Source organism: Megalops cyprinoides, chromosome 7, assembly GCF_013368585.1.
Source record: "Megalops cyprinoides isolate fMegCyp1 chromosome 7, fMegCyp1.pri, whole genome shotgun sequence".
Lineage (NCBI taxonomy): Eukaryota > Metazoa > Chordata > Actinopteri > Elopiformes > Megalopidae > Megalops > Megalops cyprinoides.
In genome coordinates this window covers 4,294,205-4,316,658 of record NC_050589.1, presented here as the reverse complement: position 1 = coordinate 4,316,658, position 22,454 = coordinate 4,294,205, and the positions used below count along the sequence as shown (strand labels likewise).

General features: G+C 42.7%; 2 protein-coding genes across 4 annotated transcripts in view; both read left to right on the top strand.

Moving 5' to 3' along the window:
• Positions 1–1,459: 1,459 nt before the first annotated feature.
• plod1a (procollagen-lysine, 2-oxoglutarate 5-dioxygenase 1a) lies at positions 1,460–14,781 on the top strand. 2 transcript variants are annotated; one of them, XM_036533771.1, is made up of 19 exons: positions 1,460–1,680; positions 3,153–3,244; positions 3,454–3,587; positions 3,815–3,978; positions 4,505–4,617; positions 4,863–4,926; positions 6,146–6,243; positions 6,589–6,690; positions 7,133–7,264; positions 7,823–7,944; positions 8,266–8,370; positions 8,572–8,697; positions 9,661–9,802; positions 10,276–10,389; positions 10,890–10,955; positions 11,213–11,317; positions 11,418–11,564; positions 13,177–13,302; positions 14,118–14,781. In XM_036533771.1, exons 1-19 carry the CDS (start codon positions 1,578–1,580, stop codon positions 14,271–14,273), a joined length of 2,211 nt encoding a protein of 736 aa, XP_036389664.1. In that variant the 5' UTR covers positions 1,460–1,577; the 3' UTR covers positions 14,274–14,781. The 2 variants fall into 2 exon arrangements, with proteins under 2 accessions (XP_036389664.1, XP_036389665.1); XM_036533772.1 differs by lacking the exon at positions 13,177–13,302 and adding an exon at positions 12,817–12,942.
• An 800-nt stretch (positions 14,782–15,581) lies between these two features.
• Positions 15,582–22,454, top strand: part of mfn2 (mitofusin 2) — a 17,077-nt gene continuing 10,204 nt past the window's right edge. The window contains exons 1-3 of one of the 2 annotated variants that reach the window (XM_036533660.1): positions 15,582–15,997; positions 20,997–21,175; positions 21,811–21,946. In XM_036533660.1, the coding sequence (XP_036389553.1) occupies positions 21,001–21,175; positions 21,811–21,946 (311 nt within the window). In that variant the 5' untranslated portion in view covers positions 15,582–15,997; positions 20,997–21,000. Of the gene's footprint in view, positions 15,998–16,969; positions 17,310–20,996; positions 21,176–21,810; positions 21,947–22,454 lie in introns of those variants that run through there. The other variant, XM_036533661.1, reaches the window with a different exon arrangement.

Genomic DNA, 22,454 nt, shown 5'->3' with positions numbered 1-22,454 from the left:
TTTTCTCTTAAAATATTACTGCACACTCTTGTTGAGCAGTGATTCTCTAGTATAATTATTTCATAGACTGCCATCACGTAAGGATGTCCAGAACAATTTAAACCTTATTTCCCTCCCCTTATTTTTCACCGACTGACTGGCCCTTAGACAATGTTATTGTTGAATCCAGTCAAGGGGATAAGGGAGAAGCTGTTTATGGACAAAGCATATGTTGTGGTTCACAGATCAGTAGGTTGACCTGTCTCTGCCTGTAACGCCAAAATGTTTCATCAGCTTCTCTCCCACACAGCAAAGACAGTACTTCTGCAAAGTGTCTCCGAGGGACCAGCTGAGGGAACGACAAGCACCCCCCTCCCACTCACGTCTTACAGAGCCAGGACTCACTCAATATGGAGGGCAGTGGGCAGCCAAAACTGAGGACTTAGGACACGAATGTAGAGGGTGGTTTACGACATGGGAACGCAAATAGCATTGCTATCCAAGCTCCTGTTACCAACCGGTCGGAGTAGAATTTCTGTGGAATTTCTCTGGTAGTCTTCCCCCCTTCACGACAGTTTTACTCCCGTTTCCAAAATTGGAAGCTTTTTTCTCCCGAACTTTCGAATAGCTCAAGGAAACTGTTGTACATAGTTCGCCAGCATAGTTGCTTGTTTACGGAGAACACCATAAACAGGTTTAGTCCACTGTGTTGAGTTAATATCTAGCTAGCGACAGTACATCGTACATTGTTTTGATTCAGTTGGCTCACATGCTTGTAGACAGAAACCGACATGGCCAGCCTGTGTATTTTCATGCCCTGCAGATCCCAAAAGAAATATCGGTAGCTACTTAATGCTAGCTGGCGACTTTTTACTCTGGGCTACAATTTCAGCGACTGTCCCTCTCTCTAATTTCTGTCATAATGCACATATTCATTTTAGGAAGACGGGGCACGTGCAGAGTGTCACGTAGCCAGCCGGTTGGCTGGTTACGCAGACCCTGTTTTTTAACGTGGAAAACAGATGTTTGGATCAGTGCATAAGGACTTCACGTTAGGACATTAAATCAAACAGGACACATGTGGGAAAATGTTTATCAATTAATGGCCAGTTGGCTAGATGTGTAATTTAGTCGAATGAAGTAGGTAGCTATAGCAACAAACGTTGCACAGGTAGTTTTTAGAAATAGAACGCATGTACAGTACAGTAACATTTCCAGCATTTAGGACTACATGACAATTTATCACAAAGGGGCAAAAATATGTTTGCTTAATTACAACCATGTGTTTTTAACCAAGAACTATTTCTTTATGTTTATTCTTATTCATTAACGTACTCAGAAAGGCCATCCCCCTCTCCAGTACCTTCCCAGATGTTTTGAGGTGTCCACAGCTGCTGATTCGTGGGATCCCGAAATGATTTGGTGATGCGTAGGGGGGTGGAGGGAACTCCGACTGATTTAGCTTAGCTAGCTTGCTAATTTGTGCTAACCCTCGCAGTCTGAGTGGAGACCGACAAATAAGAGAAGGCAAGCGTAGTTTTCACATAATACATAGACTATAACTACAGCCGTGGAGCTTCTGGAGTGAATGGGACAGGATGCTTAAAATGAGAACACTAGTTTTGACACTTTTTTGTGGCGTCTGGTTCGCTGCATTTTTCGCAGAGATAAGTTGTGAAGATGAGCGTCCAATACCCGAAGGTAAGAACGACTCTTTCTGTGTTGTGGAATTACAATGCGCTTTCCGTTCTCGATAACGTTACTTAGGAGGATATACGACGAATTCAAGGAAAAATTAGAGGTTATATCAATCAGTTTGTACTCCAGTGGATATCTTATTTTGTAAAATACTTATTGCGGTTTAGGATAACGTTATGCATTCGACTGAGATTTCAGGCGAATATGCCTTTAACAAGCTGTCGTCGCACAACTTTTTCATGAGATCATGTATGTAGTTTAGCTAACTAATTAACCAGTTACCCAATGCCACCCTATACACAATAAACGGGGGTATTTAAGTCGACACACAAGTCTAGTGTACTAAAACAGCCCCACAGGACAGTAATAGTTAACTAAAAGACGAACTCCGCTTTCTCGAGATTTCCATTGCTGCTGACGTGGACTGGATGGTTAACATAATGCTTTATGCATTTTGGAGCTGTACTAAAGAACATTAATTATCGTCCGCTGTTAGAAGTTTAAAAATAAAATCAAGCGGTTGAATTAGACGATGGATGGTCTGCGCGGCGGGTTGGGTTTGAATGGGAACGATACGCCATCATTGTAATGTCACAGCGACTTTGATTCATATGGGCTTGGGAAGAGGGATTCCACTGTGTACACAACAGCGACTTTGAAGGGAAGTATTGCAGAAATATGTGTCTACTTCAGATTCTTGGTTTCAGTGGCATGAATGAATAATCGGGAATGCGTTACCCCATGTAAATCATTACACTTTTCTCAGCGATCACAAAAACGCAGGGGGAGGTACTACTCGATTTGTGACAGAAACACGTTTCAAATGCGAGCTATGGTAGGTTTGGAACTTAGAGGGTGAGTAGATTAGTACATATGTGGAATGGAAATATGATTAATGCTTGATCAAAATAGCTGATTTCATGAACTTATCTCAGGGAACCAGCCAACTTGCAATATGCCATGGATTTCAAGACAAGGCTGCATTTGTAGTGCCCCGAGGACATGTCATTATGATGACTGATGTTGCAAAAAGATTGTCGCATCAGCATTTTACAGATCTGAGATGCAGTAGCAATTTTTTGGCCAATTACCTACCTCCCTGTTTGATCTTTATTGTGAGGTGAAGAATTTCACTGAGGGCCTTTAGTTGTTTGTCTTGGCGTCGCCAGGGTTATACAACAAGCTCATGAATAAGGAGCAACACATGGGGTTTCCTGTAAGTCTTCTGTGAATATAGCTGTTTTTTGGCACTGCGGTACCTAAAGTAATATAAACGGCACAAACGTTTTGTCAATGTGTTGATCAGCTGCTATTTAGTTTAATGAAGAACTAGTTTTAAAATATATTATCTAAATAGAGATTTGGTAGTATGTGATTCATAACTAACTAACTTAGATTTCATTGTCATTTAATTGTTTGCTTTGCATTAGTACAACTGCTATTAATTTTGATTTTTTTTTTTTCTAATTTGCCAGACAAACTTCTCGTGTTGACTGTGGCGACGAAGGAGACAGATGGCTTCCGGCGCTTTTTGAGGTCTGCTAGGCACTTTAATTACACAATCAAGGTATAGTAAGAACAGGAAAAATGCACCTTCAACCAACATTTTCGACTTTTTAAACAAGATTTTGAATATTTTCTCAGGTCCCAGTAGGCTCATGGGCACACAATAAACATGGACACATTTTGCAGCTGCTTACAGATGTCTTTAATGAAAGAGCGATTGTCCTTCCCAGGAAATGTACAGATGTGACTGGCTGGTGTTTGGTTTTGAAGGTGTTGGGAAGGGGGGAGAAATGGAGAGGTGGGGACTACATGTCGGCGCCCGGGGGAGGCCAGAAAGTGCGCCTTCTCAAATCGGCCCTGGAAAAAATGAAGGAGGAGGACCGGGTTGTCCTGTTCATTGACAGGTAAAAGCATATCACTGTCTGTAAATCAGAAACACATCCCAACACCTTATTCTTTGCACACTTTCGCAGATGCGTGGACCAGGAGTGAAGCCAGGGGATATAATTTACTCTGCACTCTATTATCAAGACAGCCGTTCATACTTCCAGTATCCATGCCTCCCTGTTTTGCCTGGGGATATTGGTGTTAGTGGCTGCTCACTGTGTTTTTTTCCACCCTCTGTTCATAGCTATGATGTTGTCTTTGCCTCGGGCCCGAAAGAGCTGCTGAAAAAGTTCCAACAGGCCAGGCACAAGGTGGTGTTCTCTGCAGAGACCCTCATCTGGCCAGATCGCCACCTGGAGGACAAGCACCCGCACTTCAGGGAGGGCAAGAGGTTCCTAGGCTCTGGAGGCATGTAGACATCACTGCCTGTAGAAGTCTTCAAGTGTAAAACATCCCCAGTCTAAAAGCATTCACAACAATGTTTTTGAAAACCAAACCAAAAAAAAAACGATCTACGTTTATATAAGTGGAGTCAGATTGGTGTTTTAAGATCAGAGACGAGAGCTGACATCTGAAATTGTAATTCATTATAATAATCTCAATCTGAAATAAATTCTGAAAGCTGCTGTTGTGTCCGCATAGTTTGTGAGAGAGGGGACAGAAACCCCTTTCAGGACGCTGGTTATGAATACACTTTGCAGTCTCCGCTGTGACAGTTCAGGGCTGTGAGCTTGGGAAATCATCAGCAAATTTCAGTTCTCCAGTTAAATCTTTAAGTCAGGTGTTGAGCTACAAAAGTCCCAGAAGTAAAACCAGGAACCCAAAGATTATTGCTCCAAGAATGACATCAAAACTCACAAACTGTGTGGCTTTAAGCCTGGCTGTGTGTCCTGTTCCATCTTATGTTTTCAGTGGCTCTTTTGTTTCCCTGCAGGATTCATTGGTTATGCGCCTAACCTCAAAGAGATGGTTGCAGACTGGACAGGAAAAGACAATGAGAGCGATCAGCTTTTTTTTACCAAGATTTATATCGACCCAGAAAAGAGGGTACATACTTTGCTGTTGCTGTGTATTGTTATATGACCATCCGAAAAGGTTTAACAATTATGCTAAATCTCAACTGTAGCTAAAAGGTTGTGCTTTTCTTCCTTTGCAGTTGCACAGATACTAATTTTGTTATTGTTTTAACTTGCTGTGTATATGTATTATGCAGTAGATTTATGTGATCTGGTACTTGATTTGTTGAACTGTATACCTGCTAATTTTAAGTCTAAAATGTCTTTTTCTTCCAGAAATCTATAAATATAACCGTGGACAACAAATGCAGATTGTTTCAGAATCTTCATGGAGCGCTAGGTGAGGTCCTTTTGTTTTATCTGAATAGGTTTGAAAGGGGCAGATCTGTGCTTGGAAAAATTTTGCATTACAGTTCAAAACAGTTCAGTTTTCACTAGACTATCACCAGGATTTGATGTTGAAAGCAAAAGTCTTTAAAAGTGATTACATGTGCTTTTGTGAGGAGAGGGGGAATTCAAACAGATGGGTAAGATGAGTGGAAAGTAGACTACACAAATGCCAGAACTGATGCAGTGCTTCAAACATCTGGCTTCAGAGCTGAAGACACTGGCTTTTCAAAAACCTGACCCCCATTTGCAGAATCCAAAGTGCAGCTCTGCATTTTGAGCAGTTTCCGTTCTCTGCAGATTTCCTACAGTTCCTGCTGCGAACCAAAAAAAAAAAAAACAAGGCAAGGAGAAACATCTTTTAGCATTTACTTCCTGTTTTATGGAGCAGCGGCGTCCTCAGGCTGTGGAGGAGAGCTGAGGGTAGCGATCATTTACGCGTGGATCGGGCCCGGTGGTGGGGGGGTTGGGGGGTGGGGGTGGGACAGCAGCCGCTGTCTCTCTGGAGCTCTGCCAGGCTGCGCTGAGCGGGAGCTCCCAGCCTGCCTCTGGCTCCGCCTGCATGTGGAATTTCTGAATTTGCCGTGAGATGTGTCTGAGCACACGTAGGCCAGCTTGTGGAGGGGGAGCCGGCACCCTACTCCGCACGGATCGCTGGGGAGCGTCGTGTGCACGTAAAGAGAAGCAGATGCTTCATTAGGACGCGGATCCCACTGAGATCAGAGGAGTATAACGGCTCTGCTTTGTAGCCGTCTGCTGGTTCCTAATTTCATTACAAGAAGCAGAAAATGAGGACTCTGATTGGGTGCATCCCTGTATGTTCCAGCTTTAGTGCATGTTAAGCAGATATTCTGAGACCTGATTGAACTGTTGAATTTTCAGTTTTTAGTTTTTCTCCGTAAAGTGCTCATTTACTGTTCATGGCCTATTTGAAGAAATACAGCTGTTCCCATTTTGCGTTTTGTTAAGGAAGAGAAGGCTTCAGTTAACTCTAAAATAAGCTGAATAATCTCACAGCAACAATACCACAAGTTGACTGAGTGAATGAAGACAGTGTTTTCTTGTGTCTGATGCATCAGTGGTCATTAAAGTGTGGGACAGGAGTGTCCTTGAGGACCCCAGTTGTTTCTGACTGTGATGTGGTCTGTCTGTGTTGGCCTCTATATGTACAGATGAGGTGGTGCTGAAGTTTGAGGATGGGCGGGTGCGAGCGAGGAATGTGCTGTATGATACTCTGCCTGTTATTGTCCATGGCAACGGGCCCACGAAGGTGAGAACCAGGACCAGAAATGTTTTTTCCAAGTCTGAGATAAAAAGAAAATTTTTATGTTAGACAGGAAGTAATACTGCCTTGGGTACATCTGCTCAATATCATGAAACACTTTCAGTAATTGGGGGAAAAAAGGCAATCTGTTAATGATTTGTTGGCAGTAATTCTGTGATGAGGGAGAACTTGTTTGTTTTTGTTAGGAATATCTAGTAATGTATATATATTTTATTTGTTTAAAAGTATTGATTAGAATATTTCATATTTAAGAAATATTTATTTTTCATAAGGGGAGAAATGAACGTAACTAATGGCTGCAAAAATTGCTTTTGAACTTGTTTTCCTCAGCTCCAGATAAACTACCTGGGCAACTACATTCCCAGGTCATGGACATTTGAGACAGGCTGCACTATATGTGATGAGGACCAGAGGCCGCTGTCAGGGCTCAAGGTGGGCCACTGTCATCCGAAGCTGTCTGTGCATGAATACACACATCAACAGTTTGTACCAGTGCTGACCATGGCTTAAAATGGGATGCCAACAAAGACGGGTGCTTGGCAGTCCTGATGTTTATTTTTGTCACTTAGTTACATGTTAATTATAAGCTAGTGTTTTTAGGGTTTTTATGTAGTGGCGTGGCAGTGAGGCTTCAAACGTATTGGGCGAAGCTGGCATATACTTTCAGTCACTGGCTTGTTCGCTGCAAAAAAAACTTTGCACACCAAAACCATATGATCGGTTCAGATTGGCAAATGAAAGATGACACAGGTAGCAACCCATTTGGGGGCCCTTGAAGTCTCGCTCATCACTCATCGCTACGCTTATGCTTTCAGTGTCGCACATGCTGGTTCCTGCTCCACTCACCCAGTTGACGTCCGTTTGTCTCTTCCAGGAGAGCGATTACCCGCTGGTAGTCATAGGAATCTTCATCCAGCAGCCCACCCCTTTCGTCACAGTGTTCTTCGAGCGCCTGCTGAAACTCAAATACCCCAAAGACAGACTGAAGCTCTTCATTTACAATCACGTGAGTGACGCGCCGCCCCCCCCGGAGGACACGTCAGCCTCCTGTCATGCGTTTCAGGTCAGCCGTAGGCTGAGTGTAAATTACTCCAACATGCTCCGGAGCATGGTTGGGCTCATTCAGGTTTTCAGATAAAACTAAATATGGATAAGGAAATATGGTGCCCCCTGCTGTTAAAATAATGGTAGTACCTCATTCTGGTTTTTTAGAATGGGGTTATGGGGACCCTTGGGGTCCCTGAATAATGTGTAGTAAGTGCCCTTTGGACCATATTAATTAAATATGTTTTAATCCATTTTATCAGTTAAATCTATTGTGATGGATGTCAAATACAGAAAAGACAAGCTTGATAATTACACTTATGCAAATTAGAATTAAGGTTTGAAATTCTTACTATTACACAGCATCAAATCATCAGACTAAACATTCACATTTTGACTTTTGTAATAGTTTTTGTCACGTTTTTTCATTATCTTACGGTGCTGGCTCACCTGATCTCTCACGTAAGGTTTTTTTTTTTTTTTTTTTTTGGACCTTCTCTAATATCTTCCCCTGCCACAGGAACCACACCATGAAAAACACGTCAGCACTTTCCTGAAGGATCATGGGACAGAGTACCAGGCGGTGAAAGTGATTGGTCCAGAGGAGGAGATAGATAGCATAGCATCACGCAATATAGGATTGTGAGTTTGCTCCCTAATTCTGTCAAGTATTGTCTGCTGTAAGCAGTACAATAACCATTTATCCCACTTGTAAAAGAACTATGAATTACAGCAATTGAGAAACTGTATACTCTAAGAACTAACAAAACTGTGATTGTCAGGAACATATCCTTCCAGTATACCATATCATCCATTTTGTTTTTGTGGTTTTATTTGAATGTTGGAAAGAAATTCTGTATGCTGTTAACACAGCTGTGTGATAGACATTGGAACTGGAAACTGTGATTGTGTGAGTGAAAGTATAAGCTCTGATGGACCGTATTTCTCTGTACTGTGCCCTAGTGATGTTTGCCGTCAGGACAGCGACTGCGAGTATTTTTTCAGCATAGATGTGGAAGTGGTTCTAAAGAACGCTGACACCCTCAAGATTCTCATTGAGCAGAATCAGTAAGTATGGTGACAACAGTAACACACTTCCCCCGTAATTACCTAGGTGATATAATGTACCCACACAGAATGAAGGGATCGGTGTACTGTGGGGGTTACGTTCACCTGAAGGAGGGGATCACTGGTTTTGGGGCTGCATAAAATGACAGACAGGGTGTAAGTAAAGCTGACCAGAGCCCCCCGCTGTTTAACCCCTTGCAGGCCCATCATCGCCCCCATGATCACCAGGCCAGGCAGACTATGGACCAACTTCTGGGGCGCACTCAGTGCTGACGGGTACTACGCCCGGTCCGAGGACTACGTGGACATCGTGCAGGGACACAGGGTGTAAGTCTGCCATCAAACCCTCTGCTGCTCGCTTCCCATAAGCCACTTTCAAAAGACTCCTTCATCTTCTCAGACAGAGTAACGTATACGTGCCACTTTTCACATTATTACATTACATTATTGGCATTTAACAGACGCTCTTATCCAGAGCGACTTACATCAATTATAGGTTTTTTTATGATGTTATCAATTTATACAGCTGGATATTTACTGAGGCAGTTGTGGGTTAAGTACCTTGCCCAAGGGTGCAGCAGCAGTACCCCCTTGGGGAATTGAACCAGCAACCTGTCCATTACAGGTCCTACTCCTTAACCACTATGCTGCCCCACCTCTTCATTTTCCAGGAGAGCACATTTGTATGTTTGGATAGTGTAGCCTGTGTTACAGCTTAATAGAATGCAATCTGTTGTCATAGCAGTATATGCAGTGGAACAGTTATAGATCCTTCTGAAGATTCTGATGTCTTTAAATGGATTGCTATGTTTTCATAAACGTACTTTACATTTACGTTTATTCATTTGGCAGACGCTTGTATCCAAAGCGGCTTACAAGTGAGGGAGTACAACACAAGCATAAAACCATAAGGAGTCAACAATATTAGAAGCGCTGCAGGTTTTAATGGTTGGCCAAGGTACAAGCTACCTGGTAGAGATAACGAGTGTTTGAGAGGCTCCAGGTTGTGTTATGTTCACTATACCAACTGGTTTCCCATCAGAGTGGTTTAGGTAAAGTAGCTAACTTGCTCCAAGATACATGAGCAGTGTTGTCAGGGTTTTAACCCACACAGTGTTGCACACTGCTGGTGCCTTGTTCATTGTTTAATCATTTTGATGATGTATTTGTTTCTGGCTTCAGTGAAGGTTCAGATTGCTGTTCAGATTGCTGTGATGCTGTTTTGACCGTCCTGCAGTGTTTTGTAAGGATGTGCGCTTCACTGTGTCACTCTTGTGTTATCCCTTGCAGTGGCATCTGGAACGTCCCTTACATATCCCACGTGTTCCTGGTGAAGGGCAGCGTCCTCAAGACTGACCTCTCTGCCAGCGACCTCTTCTATTCTGAAACCTTGGACCCTGACATGGCCTTCTGCCACAACGTGCGAAACCAGGTCAGCGCTCCACTCTAGGGTGGGCAAGCAAGTGTGATTCTCAGGAAGCACTCCCAGAACATGGCCAGAGTCAATGGGATATACGGACAGGAGGCCCTGGTTTTTACATCTGACTGACACCATGGAAACACCTGTGCATTCCACTTTTGCTCTGAATGTACTGATATATTGAAAAAAATCGAATTTACTTTATTATTCATAATAATAGTAGAGAACGCTTTTGGGGTAATATTCTGTCAAAAGGAATAGTTACCCCTGCCCGGACCATTGGTAATGTTAGTTTATTCTTATGTAACTAAGCCTCACTGTAGGTCTATTCTTTTCCCTCTAGCACTAATCTTTTTATCATAAGCTTGATCCTTGGTGTCTTATGTAACATCAGTAAGATTAATTTAAGCTTTCCTCTAAATATACAGTGAATAGAAAGATAAGCCGTTTGAGATTTTTTCATTGACACCCTCTACTCCCAACAGGGAGTCTTCATGTTTGTCAGCAACAGACACAAATTTGGACGTATACTGTCCACGGAAAACTACCAGACCACTCACCTGCACAATGACCTCTGGCAGATCTTCGAAAACCCGCTGGTGAGAAACAAGGAGATGGAATGGAAGACTAAGACGAAAGTTGAAGGATGACCATGTGATATTCCTCCATTGTCATTGCTGTCTTTAGAACTCGGGTGCTATGCCTGCAGAGCTGCTTTGCACGAAATGAGTGCACATCCCCAAAGTAAAGAGGTTTCCGGTTAAGGTCAACATGTAGACAAACACAAAACCCTGAAATTTACAGATGGTGATTTTGTTTATATGATTATTTCCTGCAGCCACCCATAGAGTTCAAAGGAATCTTCTCCACCAGCCATTTGTTTATCAGTTTTCCTTCTATGGCCTGTGTTCTTATAAGAAGACAAATCTCTGACCCCTGGTCGCCCTGGTAATCATGTATCAGAATCACAGCGGTTACTTACAGTACTGTGCAGTTGGTGCCATTCTTGAGTGGGTCTGCATGTTTAATTAAAGCTGAACGTGCAGGACATAGAGAGTCTGATGCTGTTGTATGTGTTTCGTTTCTGTGCATTCCACAGGACTGGGAAGAACGTTACATTCATGCAAATTACAGTCGGATAATGAAAGACAATCTGATAGAAACTGTGAGTAACTTATTTTTCGTAAGATGACAAGCCTGTGTTGTCATATGAACATATTTTATTCATTCATCATGACATTATTCACAATATACATGCTCTGTGGAATGGTGTAATTAAGCACTTCTAGCAAAGATTTAATCAGTGATGGTACTTAAAATTTTAAAGTTAAATTTTGAGTTCAGTGAATGCTGATGTGCTGGATGCATGTTAGGAAACCTTAACAGACATCTCCCAGTTCTGAAACATCTTTTTTTTCACAGCCATGTCCTGATGTGTACTGGTTTCCCATATTCACTGACGTTGCCTGTAATCACCTTGTGGAAGAAATGGAACATTTCGGAAAGTGGTCTGGAGGCGGCAATGTAGTACGTAATTGTTTCCCACAAGTCACAGGAAAAGATGATATTGCCATTAAATTTTGTTGGCTGAGCGTTCCTATGCTGTTACTCATAAATATTTTTACAGGACACAAGGATCCAAGGAGGTTATGAAAATGTGCCCACAATTGACATCCACATGAATCAGGTTAACTATGAGAAAGAATGGCAGAAATTCTTACTGGAGTACGTAGCTCCCATCACAGAGAAAATGTACCCAGGATATTACACAAAGGTAAGATAAACTAGCCGTAGGAAATGACCCCAGAAATTTGAGGTGAATTCTGGGAAATGACAGAACTTTCTGGAAAATTTTGAAGCAAAGCCGTTGGCTAAAGAGAGAAACTTGGAGGAAAGGAGAAAATTTGATATCATTGCAGACCAATGATCTGTAGTTGCAGGCAGACTGCCACAGACTTTAGGATGTCCCCAGGACTACCTGTTTAAAAACAGGATGGGGGAAGCAAAAAGGAAGCTTATAAATGCGAGTAACTCTTATCCTGACAAAGGTTTTGGCATTTCAGTCATAAAACAGTTTTTTTTCTTCATAAAATCATAAAAATGTGCTCTTTTCCATGAGTGTATGCACTTTTAGTAACACTGTTGTCACTACGAGTCATCTCAGTAGCTGAATAAAAGCTGTTTGGGTGGCATTAGGAGGGGACAGTAGTTGCAGACAATGGCCTGAAAATGTTTAGTGATTCTTGCATTAAAGTGTTCTTGTCATTGAAATGTTGGATTAGAAATGTAGGATAGAAATGCAATTATAGTATATCTGCAGAATACAGTTGGTATGAAGGCCATTTGATTTCATGCCACAGAGAATATTTTCATGGATGTATTCTTGTTTTTACTCTGGTCTTGTGACTGTGCAGTGAAAGCATTTTACAATACCTACTTAGCGGGAGTAAAGATAAATGTTAACGTCCATGAACTTTTCTATGTCTACATATTGATACATAACTGTATATTCATTACTCCAGTCTGAAAAAAACTGAAGATGTTCATGTGATGTCATCACTTCAGAGGAATGAAGCCAATTTCCACTGCTATAAAAAGTGGTTATTACTCTGGCAGCCTCAGTATACACCAGCTCATTCCTGCTTGTGCCAGAGGGCAAATCAGTATCTTGGACATGACTACATGTAAGCCCCCAAGAGCAGTGTCCTGAAGGAAATACATAGAGGATGAAGTCATCTCTGTTCTAAAGTGACTGCACTAAAAATGTCCATGGCCAAACGTCAGGTCACATTTAAAATGTGTTGTTATTTCATACCTTTACCTGGACAAAAAAAGAAGTCAAAACTCCAGTTTGTATTTGAACAATGCGGTTCTTGTGTGCTTGAAAATGGCATTCAGACCTCAGTTTTGCTTATGGATCTGAGTAACATTGGCCTGCAGGAGGCCGCGCGGTTGCATCGTGGGATTCCGCGACCTGTTCCGGAACATTCTGTCTGCCGCTGACACGCATTTCCTCTTTTCATCAGTGTACCTCTTACCTGAACTTTGTGGTGAGGTACAAACCTGACGAGCAGCCCCTGCTCGAGCCTCACCACGACGCGTCCACTTTCACTATTAACATAGCTCTCAACAGCAAAGGCACTGACTTCCAGGTAAATGTGCGTGCCGCTTTCCGGGGACACGCTAGGCAGGCAGGTATCAAAGCGAAGGGACACAATCCGGTGATGCGATGCAGGCGTCCCCTCTCTCTCGTCTGCTTGTCTGGAACTGCCGACAAGGGAGCTTTTTTTTGTTTTGGGGGGGGTTGCATGGTGGGGGGGGGGCTGCTGCTTCTCTTCCTGATGCCGCATGACTGTGCATCACGCTTGTATTGTCTCTCTTTGCAGGCTCAGTTTGATTTGGCCTTTGTAGTTAGATATAAACCAGATGAACAGCCGTATTTAAGGCCCCATCATGACGCATCAACCTTTACTATAAATATTGCACTCAACCAAATGGGGAGTGATTACCAGGTGAGTGTGTGCAATGCGTGTGAGCTGAACGTTGATTGGTTGCTGTGTATGTACTGCTTGATGATTGGTTTAGTTTTAAATGAGCTGATCCCACATCAAAAGGTGTTATTGGCAATGAAGTTTAATATGTTTTTCAGCTTGACAGCAGTTCTTAATGCTGCTTAGTAAAATGCATTCAGCATGTGTATATGATAATCTGACTTCTTTTCCATTGTTACCGCTTGTATTTAATGAATGCATCTGTTTAGAAATATAACATCTCGTTTGAGTAAAAAGATGCCACAGATGTGATTCATAGGAAATGAGAGCGAATGTACTATATGTATTTTATAGGAAGCATTATGGCACTCTTTCTGCCTTGCATGGCTCCCTAAAAAAATTGAATGTAGCGAGCCTTTTTCCTTAATGTGGTGTTTTACATGGTATCCTGCATCAGGTTAATTAAAACAAAGTCTAGCCAGCATCACCAGTAATGTGAAAAAAACAGCTAGATTTATCTGGGGGGGCGGGGGGGGGGGGGTGAATTACTTAAAGCTGCTAGTGTGGGTCTTGTCCTTTGAACCACACTCATACAGTCAAAAGCTGTGATACCAAGCTGATCTTTCATTGTGGTCTTTATCTTAAGTTGTTTTCAATATGTGAATATGGCAATAGAAACACATTTATCTGATGAGAGAATAAGGAATACATGGTACATTAATTTGAATAGCATGCTGATTGTCTTTTTTGCATACCTGTATGACATCAAATTTGGACTTTGTTGGGCAAAGGTTGCTGCTGTTTGATTCACTTTGTCTTTTTGTGCATCTCTGAAGGGTGGGGGATGCCGGTTTTTGCGATACAACTGTTCCATCCAGGCCCCACGCAAAGGGTGGGCCCTAATGCACCCGGGGCGTCTAACCCACTACCATGAAGGGCTCCCCACGACTGCGGGCGTCCGATACATCGCTGTCTCCTTCGTGGACCCCTGAAACAGCCTGTGCCTCTTCACTTATTCTTTTAATCTTATTTTAATCATGTCAGCTTTTTTGCTAAAGACACAGGAGAACTCAGGCCAAATTCACCCATAAGCCAGAAGAGCTCAACCAAAGACTTGAAGGGGGGGCGGGGGACTTTGGCGAAGAAATTCTGCTGCAAAAGGCAGTTGTATGTTTTGATGAAATTGTGCTTTTAGTGTGTAAATGAAATGTTTCTCGAGTTTTTTGTTGTTCAAAACTTTGCCTGTATTGTACTGGAGCATTGTATGTCATTTGTCTAGACACTCCTAACTCAGGCATTTTGCTGTTGAGATATACTATGCAGTTTGCTAGTGGATAAGGATAATCAGTGTACGAGAAGACTCTGATATTTATTTCTTTTTAAATGATGCATATGTAATATTGAGAAAGTTACAAAGAATCAAGATTTAATGTGCCTTTTTGTTGTGTGATAGACTTTCTACACACAGACCCCCAGACCAGAGAACTTTAGGCATTTTATTCATGGAAAAATCACGTATGAAAATGTTTTACTGGTGATCATTTTCAGATATGTCAACTTACAATTATTTAACATTTTTGAGATTTGAATGTTTTTTATGTGTTAATGCTGTTATTTGGGAAAACAGAGTTGTTTCATGTCCACTGACTTAATGCAACAAAATCAGATGATTGAGTAGCAATAAGCAAAAGTCGGTAAAAATGTGTAAATAAAATCACAAATGTGAAATAGGACTATTGTTTTCTGTCTCTGTTATTGTATTTAATGTAAATTCTATATATGTATTCATGTTTACTTTGGCCATGATATAGTAATATACAGTATAAACCTCCCCCTTTGCAGTGTAAGATAACACTGTAATAAGCAGTCAGGAAAGTAAAACAGATTACACCCATCAGATCTGGAGTACTTTTATATATCTGAGAAAGAAATTACACACATGACTAGGCATTTTTCATCCTGATCAGTATTCCTCATATCTAGTGATCATATTCTCGGGGACAGTTCACTGAACTTCCACAGTGACTCTAAACGTAAAACCACATAAACAAATCTGGTGTTGTCATTCTGTTTAACATCGAAATGTCATGATCCCTGGCTGACAATTACGACTAAACTTCTCCTTGTCACTTGTCTCTCTCAAGAGTAAAGCAAATCTTATTTGTCGATTGAGCAATTCAGTACATGGGTAGCGGTAATTTAATGCAATTAAACAACATTGACTGCACTCCACAGCAGAAAGAAGGCGTTGGCTGTGTTTGGTGGGCGCACAAGAATGACGCGGTTTCCGGATACTGGCAAACGCGACCATGAGACGGTGAAGGTGATAAAGGGAACGCTATAAGGAAATTGTTGTTGACAGACAAGAGAGTTGCATATCTTACTTTACAGTTTAGATACTATTGATTATAAGTGGGTACAGTTTCGTTCATTCATATATTCAACATCAGATTATTATATACAGATAACATCTGTACGCGTCGTTAGCATGCTAGCTAATAGTTAGCTAGCTAGCTAACAGTTTCCATGCGCAGCAGTTAAAGTAAATGTTGGGTAGTTTGTCAGCTATCTAGCTTGTCCTGCCTAGCGATCTAAGATAGCTGGCTACTTGTGTCTCGAAGGTTAATTCGAGTTATCAGCTAGCTAGCTAGGCACTTTCGTTTCGTTTAGCTCAGGGACAAACATGCAGGACTTGTGATCAGCACCCTACCCAAAGGTAAGTTAGCTGCAGTTGATATCCAGCTAATTGTTAATCAGGTAGCCAGACAGTTATCTTAGCGATATATCATGGTAGCTTTGTTCTATCGGGTCATGAATGTGCCCTTTGCCATCCAGAATTAGGCATTATTTGCATGCTAGACTATATGGTTAGTTAATAAATGTTTTATGTTTTCAGCTGTATAGCTTTGTTGTCGGCAGCTATAACGTTAGCTGTATAGCTTAACTCCTTGTCATCCCCTAGCCCACTGATTCTCAATCCTGCTCCTGGGGCCCCCCTGCTCCGCACGTTTTCCATCTTTCCCTGGTCTACGTACCTGACTGAACTCATCAGTGGCTTTTTTGATTACCCGAGCACACCTGATTTAATCAAGAGCATGTTAATCACAAGGACAGATAGATAATATGCAGGACAGGGGGGCTGCAAGAGTAGGATTGAGAAACACTGTGGGATTGTCCTAGTAGCCAACATCAATCTTGTAGCTACTTGAAGTCGTACCTACGGTACCTACCGTACCTACTGGCCAACATGGGGAAACTCAGACATTGCGGTGTGTCTTGGTTACGAACGTTACAACTTGCTACAACGACTATGAATTTCTCGCTAGCATTTCTTTTGATATTTTGACCTAGGAGGTTTAATTCGGCTGTTTTGACGGATACCTCCCACTGATTGACACTTCGAGTAGATATGTGGGAGGTATGTTCAGTACTGTCATTCTGAAATAGGTAGCTGGCTACAGAATTGCGTGGGTTTTTTTTTTTTTTTTTTTTGCAAATTAGGTACCTGCGCCCTGAAATGTTGTCTCTATGCCAAGGCAGTGTTGACTTTAATAGCTAGCCGTGTCAATTGATGGTTTCACTTTTTGGTCAGGCATTACATAATAAAGAACGTTATCTCCTCCCATTGCAATGCCAGACGAATAAAACTTGAAAGGCTGTGCGCAGCATATCCAGCTGTACCCGGCCAGCTAACCACTCGCGGTTAAATGTGCCTCCAGTCTGTAGCCGAGAGACGGCGTTAGCGATGCGGTAGGACGTAACACGGTTTGGCTGTCTGAGGTGCTTACACATTGCCGCTGGCAGCTAAGCGTGTGCTATTTGACTGTGACCTTGCAGCTAGCTAATCAGTTTAGGAGACAACCAGTTACACGATGGCCGTTTTAATTAATCCGTGACGAGGGAATTACCCTGTAAACAGCGTACCGCAGGCCTACCAGCGAGTCTGTCTAGTGTGAATGTGGATGAACGGTTACAGTCGGTGAAGTGCTATAGATCTGAGTCCTGAAATATTGTCTCCAAACACGAAGGTAAGCTAAAATGTTTTTGAGTTGTTTGTAACATAACGTTAGTTGGCTTCCGTCAGCTGTGCTACAGGACTACAGAATTAGAGCGCTCGCTTTGACGGCGAAGCCACTGTATGCGCGTACTGCACGTATTAACTTCGGGAGTAATGTTGGTGTTTGATGTTTAATGTTCACAATAATATTATGATTTATCAAAGGTTTAAATTTTAAGATTAGAGATTTAGAATGATAAGGCACTGCACAGATGTTCCAATGGATCTCTAGCTAGTAAATGTGTGTGAATTGATGGTTCACATGAGTTACCTGTAAGCCAGTAAATATTGTCACAATTTATGACTGAATACTGAAATAAAGCTGTGTTTCTCTGACTGGTGCTTCCTTTTGCTACCCTGTTATGTGGTACCAAGTACTCTTCTTACACAGTTATGTGGTATGTAGTGTTTGGTAAAAGATTTTAGTTTTAGATGAAAACTGTGCAACAACAAATGTTAGGGGCTACACACAGGCTGTGGATAGCCATGGGTTGATAGATAGGCACAAAGGTGTGTGTCTGTGTGTGTGTTTTCCTTGTGTTAACAGGATGAATTCAGGTTAGGTGAGTTTGTTTTTATTGCATTGAGTTGCAAATATGTGCTTCTCAGCAAGCTGTCCTTGTTAACCCTCTCTCTATAACACCGATCTTGAGTCGGGTGTCGAAGGTGACATGCAGCTCGGATCTGAATTGCGCCTTTCATGCTTATCACTGCAGCGTTTGCTGGGTCAGGCCAGATTAAAGCAGAATTTGCATGTATTGGATGGAGTAGTTGAGGTGCAGATGCGTGGTCTGTGTTGCGTCACATCCCAGGAGGAGTGTCAGCCGTTGCGAAAGGGGGCAATCCATGCGTGTGTGCTGCTGGTCAGCGCAGGAGAGGGAGGAGGGGTGGATCTGATCTGCACGCACGCCACGACCGGAGCTGCAGGGAGGGAAGCGTTAGCCATAGCATTGGTGTGGCATCGCGCTACGTCTGCGTTCCCCTGCCGCCCCTGTCCTGACGGCACCTGTGCAGACAGCTCTCTGTGGCTGGCTTTCGAGAAACACCGTGACCGTGTATGACCGCGCAAGCTGTTGGCGTGGAATACCCGCCAGTGAGCTTTGCCGGTAGCAGCGCTCACAGAGACAAGCTGCTTTACGTCCCCTCCTAATCTGTCAGAAGGTTACTGAAACACTGAGGTGAGAGGTTTTTAGCAAGGCTGCTGGCTGCCAGTGGCAGTAATTGCAAGCTGTATGCATGACCTCGTGTAACTGTAGCTTTCCGCCTCTTTGGCACCTGTAAAAAGAGATGGAAAGTTGCAAAAAACAGCACATTCTGTGATTTGGAGAACATTGTGCCTCGTAGCCTGTTGCAATGCACAAATAAGGATATTGCAGAAGTTGATAGTACTGTGTCTCTGGTGTGGAGCTTGCCCATTGTTTTTGAAATAGGGGGCTGGTCACTGTGTACTGAAGATTTACCCAGCAGTGCTTGTTTTTAAAGAAGAATTTCACGGCTCACTTTTTCCCTCTTAAGCCTCAGTGCCATGGCTTTATTGGGAGATTGTATAACGTGGTGGATATGTCTATGCGTAGGGTCTGGTTTCAGGGGCTCCGTCTTAGGGTTTGTTCTTTGATTTATGCAAATTATCAACGGCAGGCATGTGTTGCAAGAACTGTTCTCACTGTATGAAGACAGCTGCCGGAAGCAAGCAGGGCTAGTCCTGGAAGGGCACTGAAGGTCACTCTCCCACAGACAGCTGCTCTTGAGCTCCCTGGCTTTGGCTGCAATTCAAAGGCACGCTACCATTATAATGAATCAAGCTACAGGGCCATTTTTCATGTCCTACCAAAAACTTTCAGAGCACCCGATATTAGTTGCTCTGAACATGCTTTGTGGTTGCGTGGTTCTGATGATTGTAAGAGCAGTGTTTAATAAAAAGCTGAGTAAGGGCAGACAGGTATGTGGTCACTCTCCTGCCGCGACACCCGACACTCCAGACTTGGGGCCAAGTGCTCATGTGGACGGGGTCAGTTGCTTTGGTGATGAGCCCTGCTGCACGTCCCACAGCCATAGCCACGGGTCCGAGCTAAATCGGTGAGGACGGGACGAATTTTTTGGGTGAATTCCCAACAGCAGTTACATAATTAAAAACAAACAAAGATAATACATTACTTTACGTTAATTTAGCAGTCGTTCTTACCCAGAGTAACTTTGAGGCACAAAATAACAGATGTGTATCTGTTCAAGTTGATTGAGTAACAGTCAGACCAGGCTAACCCTCCCAAACCAGTGAGTGTGAGTGTAACGCTGTTCAAGCCCGCCCACAAGTTAACTTGACAATGACTTGACAAGGGAAGCCAAGTATAATACCATACATCACAGTTGCTAGATCACAGAATCCAAAACACGTCAGGATACTACACATGAAAGATATTCTCATGTAAATACAACATGGAACACACAGCCATGGAAAACATGCAACCCCCATACTGGGCAGTCTGTTGTTCTTTCAACACTATGTGATTTTTCTGGGGGGGGAAAAGGCCGTGTCACCTGAACGCAGAAACTGTAACCAAAGCACATGCTCAGGCCTTCTATAGGCATTGACTCTAAAAGGCACTTTTCCAGATTGCCTTTGTGACGGTAACAAAGCTCCTCTTCCCCTTCCTGATTCATCAGTAGGAGGTTGTTGTAAGTCCTGAACACATGCCGGTGTTTAAAGCTTTGTGGGGTGGCAGAGATGAGTGATGGGGTGTGCATTTTGGGTCTTTTTCTTTTTGAGGGTTTGTGTTTGGATTTTATCAGCGCTTGTCATGCCTCACTTAGCAGCTCCACCTTGTCCTGGTCACGTAACAAGCTTGGTATTTTAAAGAGGGTTACAATGTCAGGTTGGGACTTGTTCATTTCAAATGGATTTAAAAAGTGAATTCGTTTCAACTGAATTGTGCATAAGCATTTTGGATGTGCCAAGTGCTCTATACCAGCCAGTCCTCCTCTGTCTATGGTAAAAAATCTGTTCAATGCCATAACTAGTACCCTTCTGCTCTGGGCACAGTTGACCTACTTAAAGTGAATCTTTGTCATAACCTCATTTCTCCAAGCCAGTTAGCATGCTGCAGATCAAACAGCACTGCCTGAAGGCCTTGCCTGAAAGTGAAAGGAAAAGGGAACAGGCTAAACCCTGCGGACTTGTTTTTTTGGGGGATTTCAGGGGGAATTTCCTTTAGGAACATAGGGGCTTCATTTGACAGGTCAAACCTGTCCGACAAAAATGAGCCATAACTCAGCCTGGTGTTTTTCTCCCAGGCTTGTCCAACGCCCAGCAGGGAGCAGGAATGGTTGCATCTCTGGTCACGTGTCACACAAGAGCAGGCATTGTTTAGTTTCCTCAAGATCTCGGCTTGGCAAACAGTGCTCTCTGATTAGTTTGCTTTCAGTAGTTTCTTTCTTTGAGTACAATACCCAGTAATCTACCTGAAAAAACAGCCACTTGGAATTGAAGGCAGGTTTGTTCATTCTTTTTGATAGTGTGCAAGAGCACCCATTGTCTTGCTCCCAGCAGACTGCGTCTGCCTCTCTGTGGGCTCCAGAGGAGCTCAGTGCAGTAGCCGTTTTGAATGCTTACCTGCAGTCACTGCCGTCTCACAGCAGTTTGTTCTCGTCCACTTTTCCACAGTGCAATGTCTCTGGTTTTCTCGCGCACCAACACCACTGCTATTGGTAAGAAGGACAAGAGACTCATGGCTGAGGTGAATGCCTCCCCACTCAAGCACTTCGTCACTGCCAAGAAGAAAATCAATGGCATCTTTGAACAGCTGGCTGCCTACATCAAGGAGAGCTCCACTTTCCTGGAAGGTATGGTCCTGCATCCCTCAACAGTATGGGGTTTAAGTCCTGCATTCATAATGGATTTGCACTGACTTTTGTTTACGAATGTGAAGCTAAGGATTTGAATGTTGTGCTGCCCTCTTCAGTGAAAATGTATTATTTTTTGGCAATCTGTTTGCAGATGTCTTGCTGACTACTGTCTTTATTTTCAGTAAGGCTCTTTATGAGTTCGTAACACCTGGAAACAACCCCCAAAAATGACCTTTGCCTCACAAAATATTACTGCAATGTTTTGGTTTTCACAGTATGACTGTTCCTACAATACAATTTTCAGATGTGTGGTTAGTTATTTCCCTTCAAATTATTGTGCAAACATAAACCCATGACCTTATTCCTTCAGTTCAATTTACTTTGCGATTACTGTGTTGTCGGTACAAATGGGGGAAAATACCCTTCCGTGAGTGTAGAAAAAAAAGGGGAAAAAAATGGTATTTTTATGTTTTTTTATATTTGCTGATAGCACATAGAGTGTGTTTTTGCTGTGTACTCCTAAACTGTTGAGAAGTCATTTGTAAACCGCTACATTGAGGTCTGTTAGCGGTGCAGAAGGCCAGGCTAATGCGGTGTGACGAGGCCTGTCTGTTTTTGGATGTCTTGCACAGAGACCTACAAGAATGAGGAGCTGGATCCCATCACCACAGAGGAGCAGGTGTTGGAGGTGCGGGGCTACCTCTCCAAAGTGGCGGGAATTGCAGAGGTGCTGGCCAGAAGGCACATGAAGGTTGCCTTCTTTGGGAGGTACAGTGTTCCTCTTACTGTGCTGTGCTGCTCTGTTCCGCACTAGCCTGTAAGCATTACTGTAAGCAAGTACTGAGAGATTCAAAGTATTGGAAGACATTTACTGTAAGAAAATGTATTTGATTTGACCGTATTAGCAGACTCTATCTCTTGTTTGAAGTAGGAATATGAAAGCAATTTCATTTCATGCAGTAATATTGTGGCGTCATTAAAGCCATATTCCTACCAAAGCCTTGTCCTAGCATAAATGTATATTTATCATGGAGGCTATTCATAGGTGGCATTTTTCATTTGTGAGTTAATTATGTATTGCATGAGTTAAAGTCTTTGCTAGTTATATTTTGGTTCTCAAGAAAGTCTTGTACAGCAATAAATCTTGGGTATATGAACATTTCTCATAAATACCACTTGCTGTTAGTCCAGCACGGTCTTATGTGTGCGTACAGTAACAGTCAAAAGTTTGGACACAGCGGATTAAGATAATGGAAAACATGCATTCAGAGACATT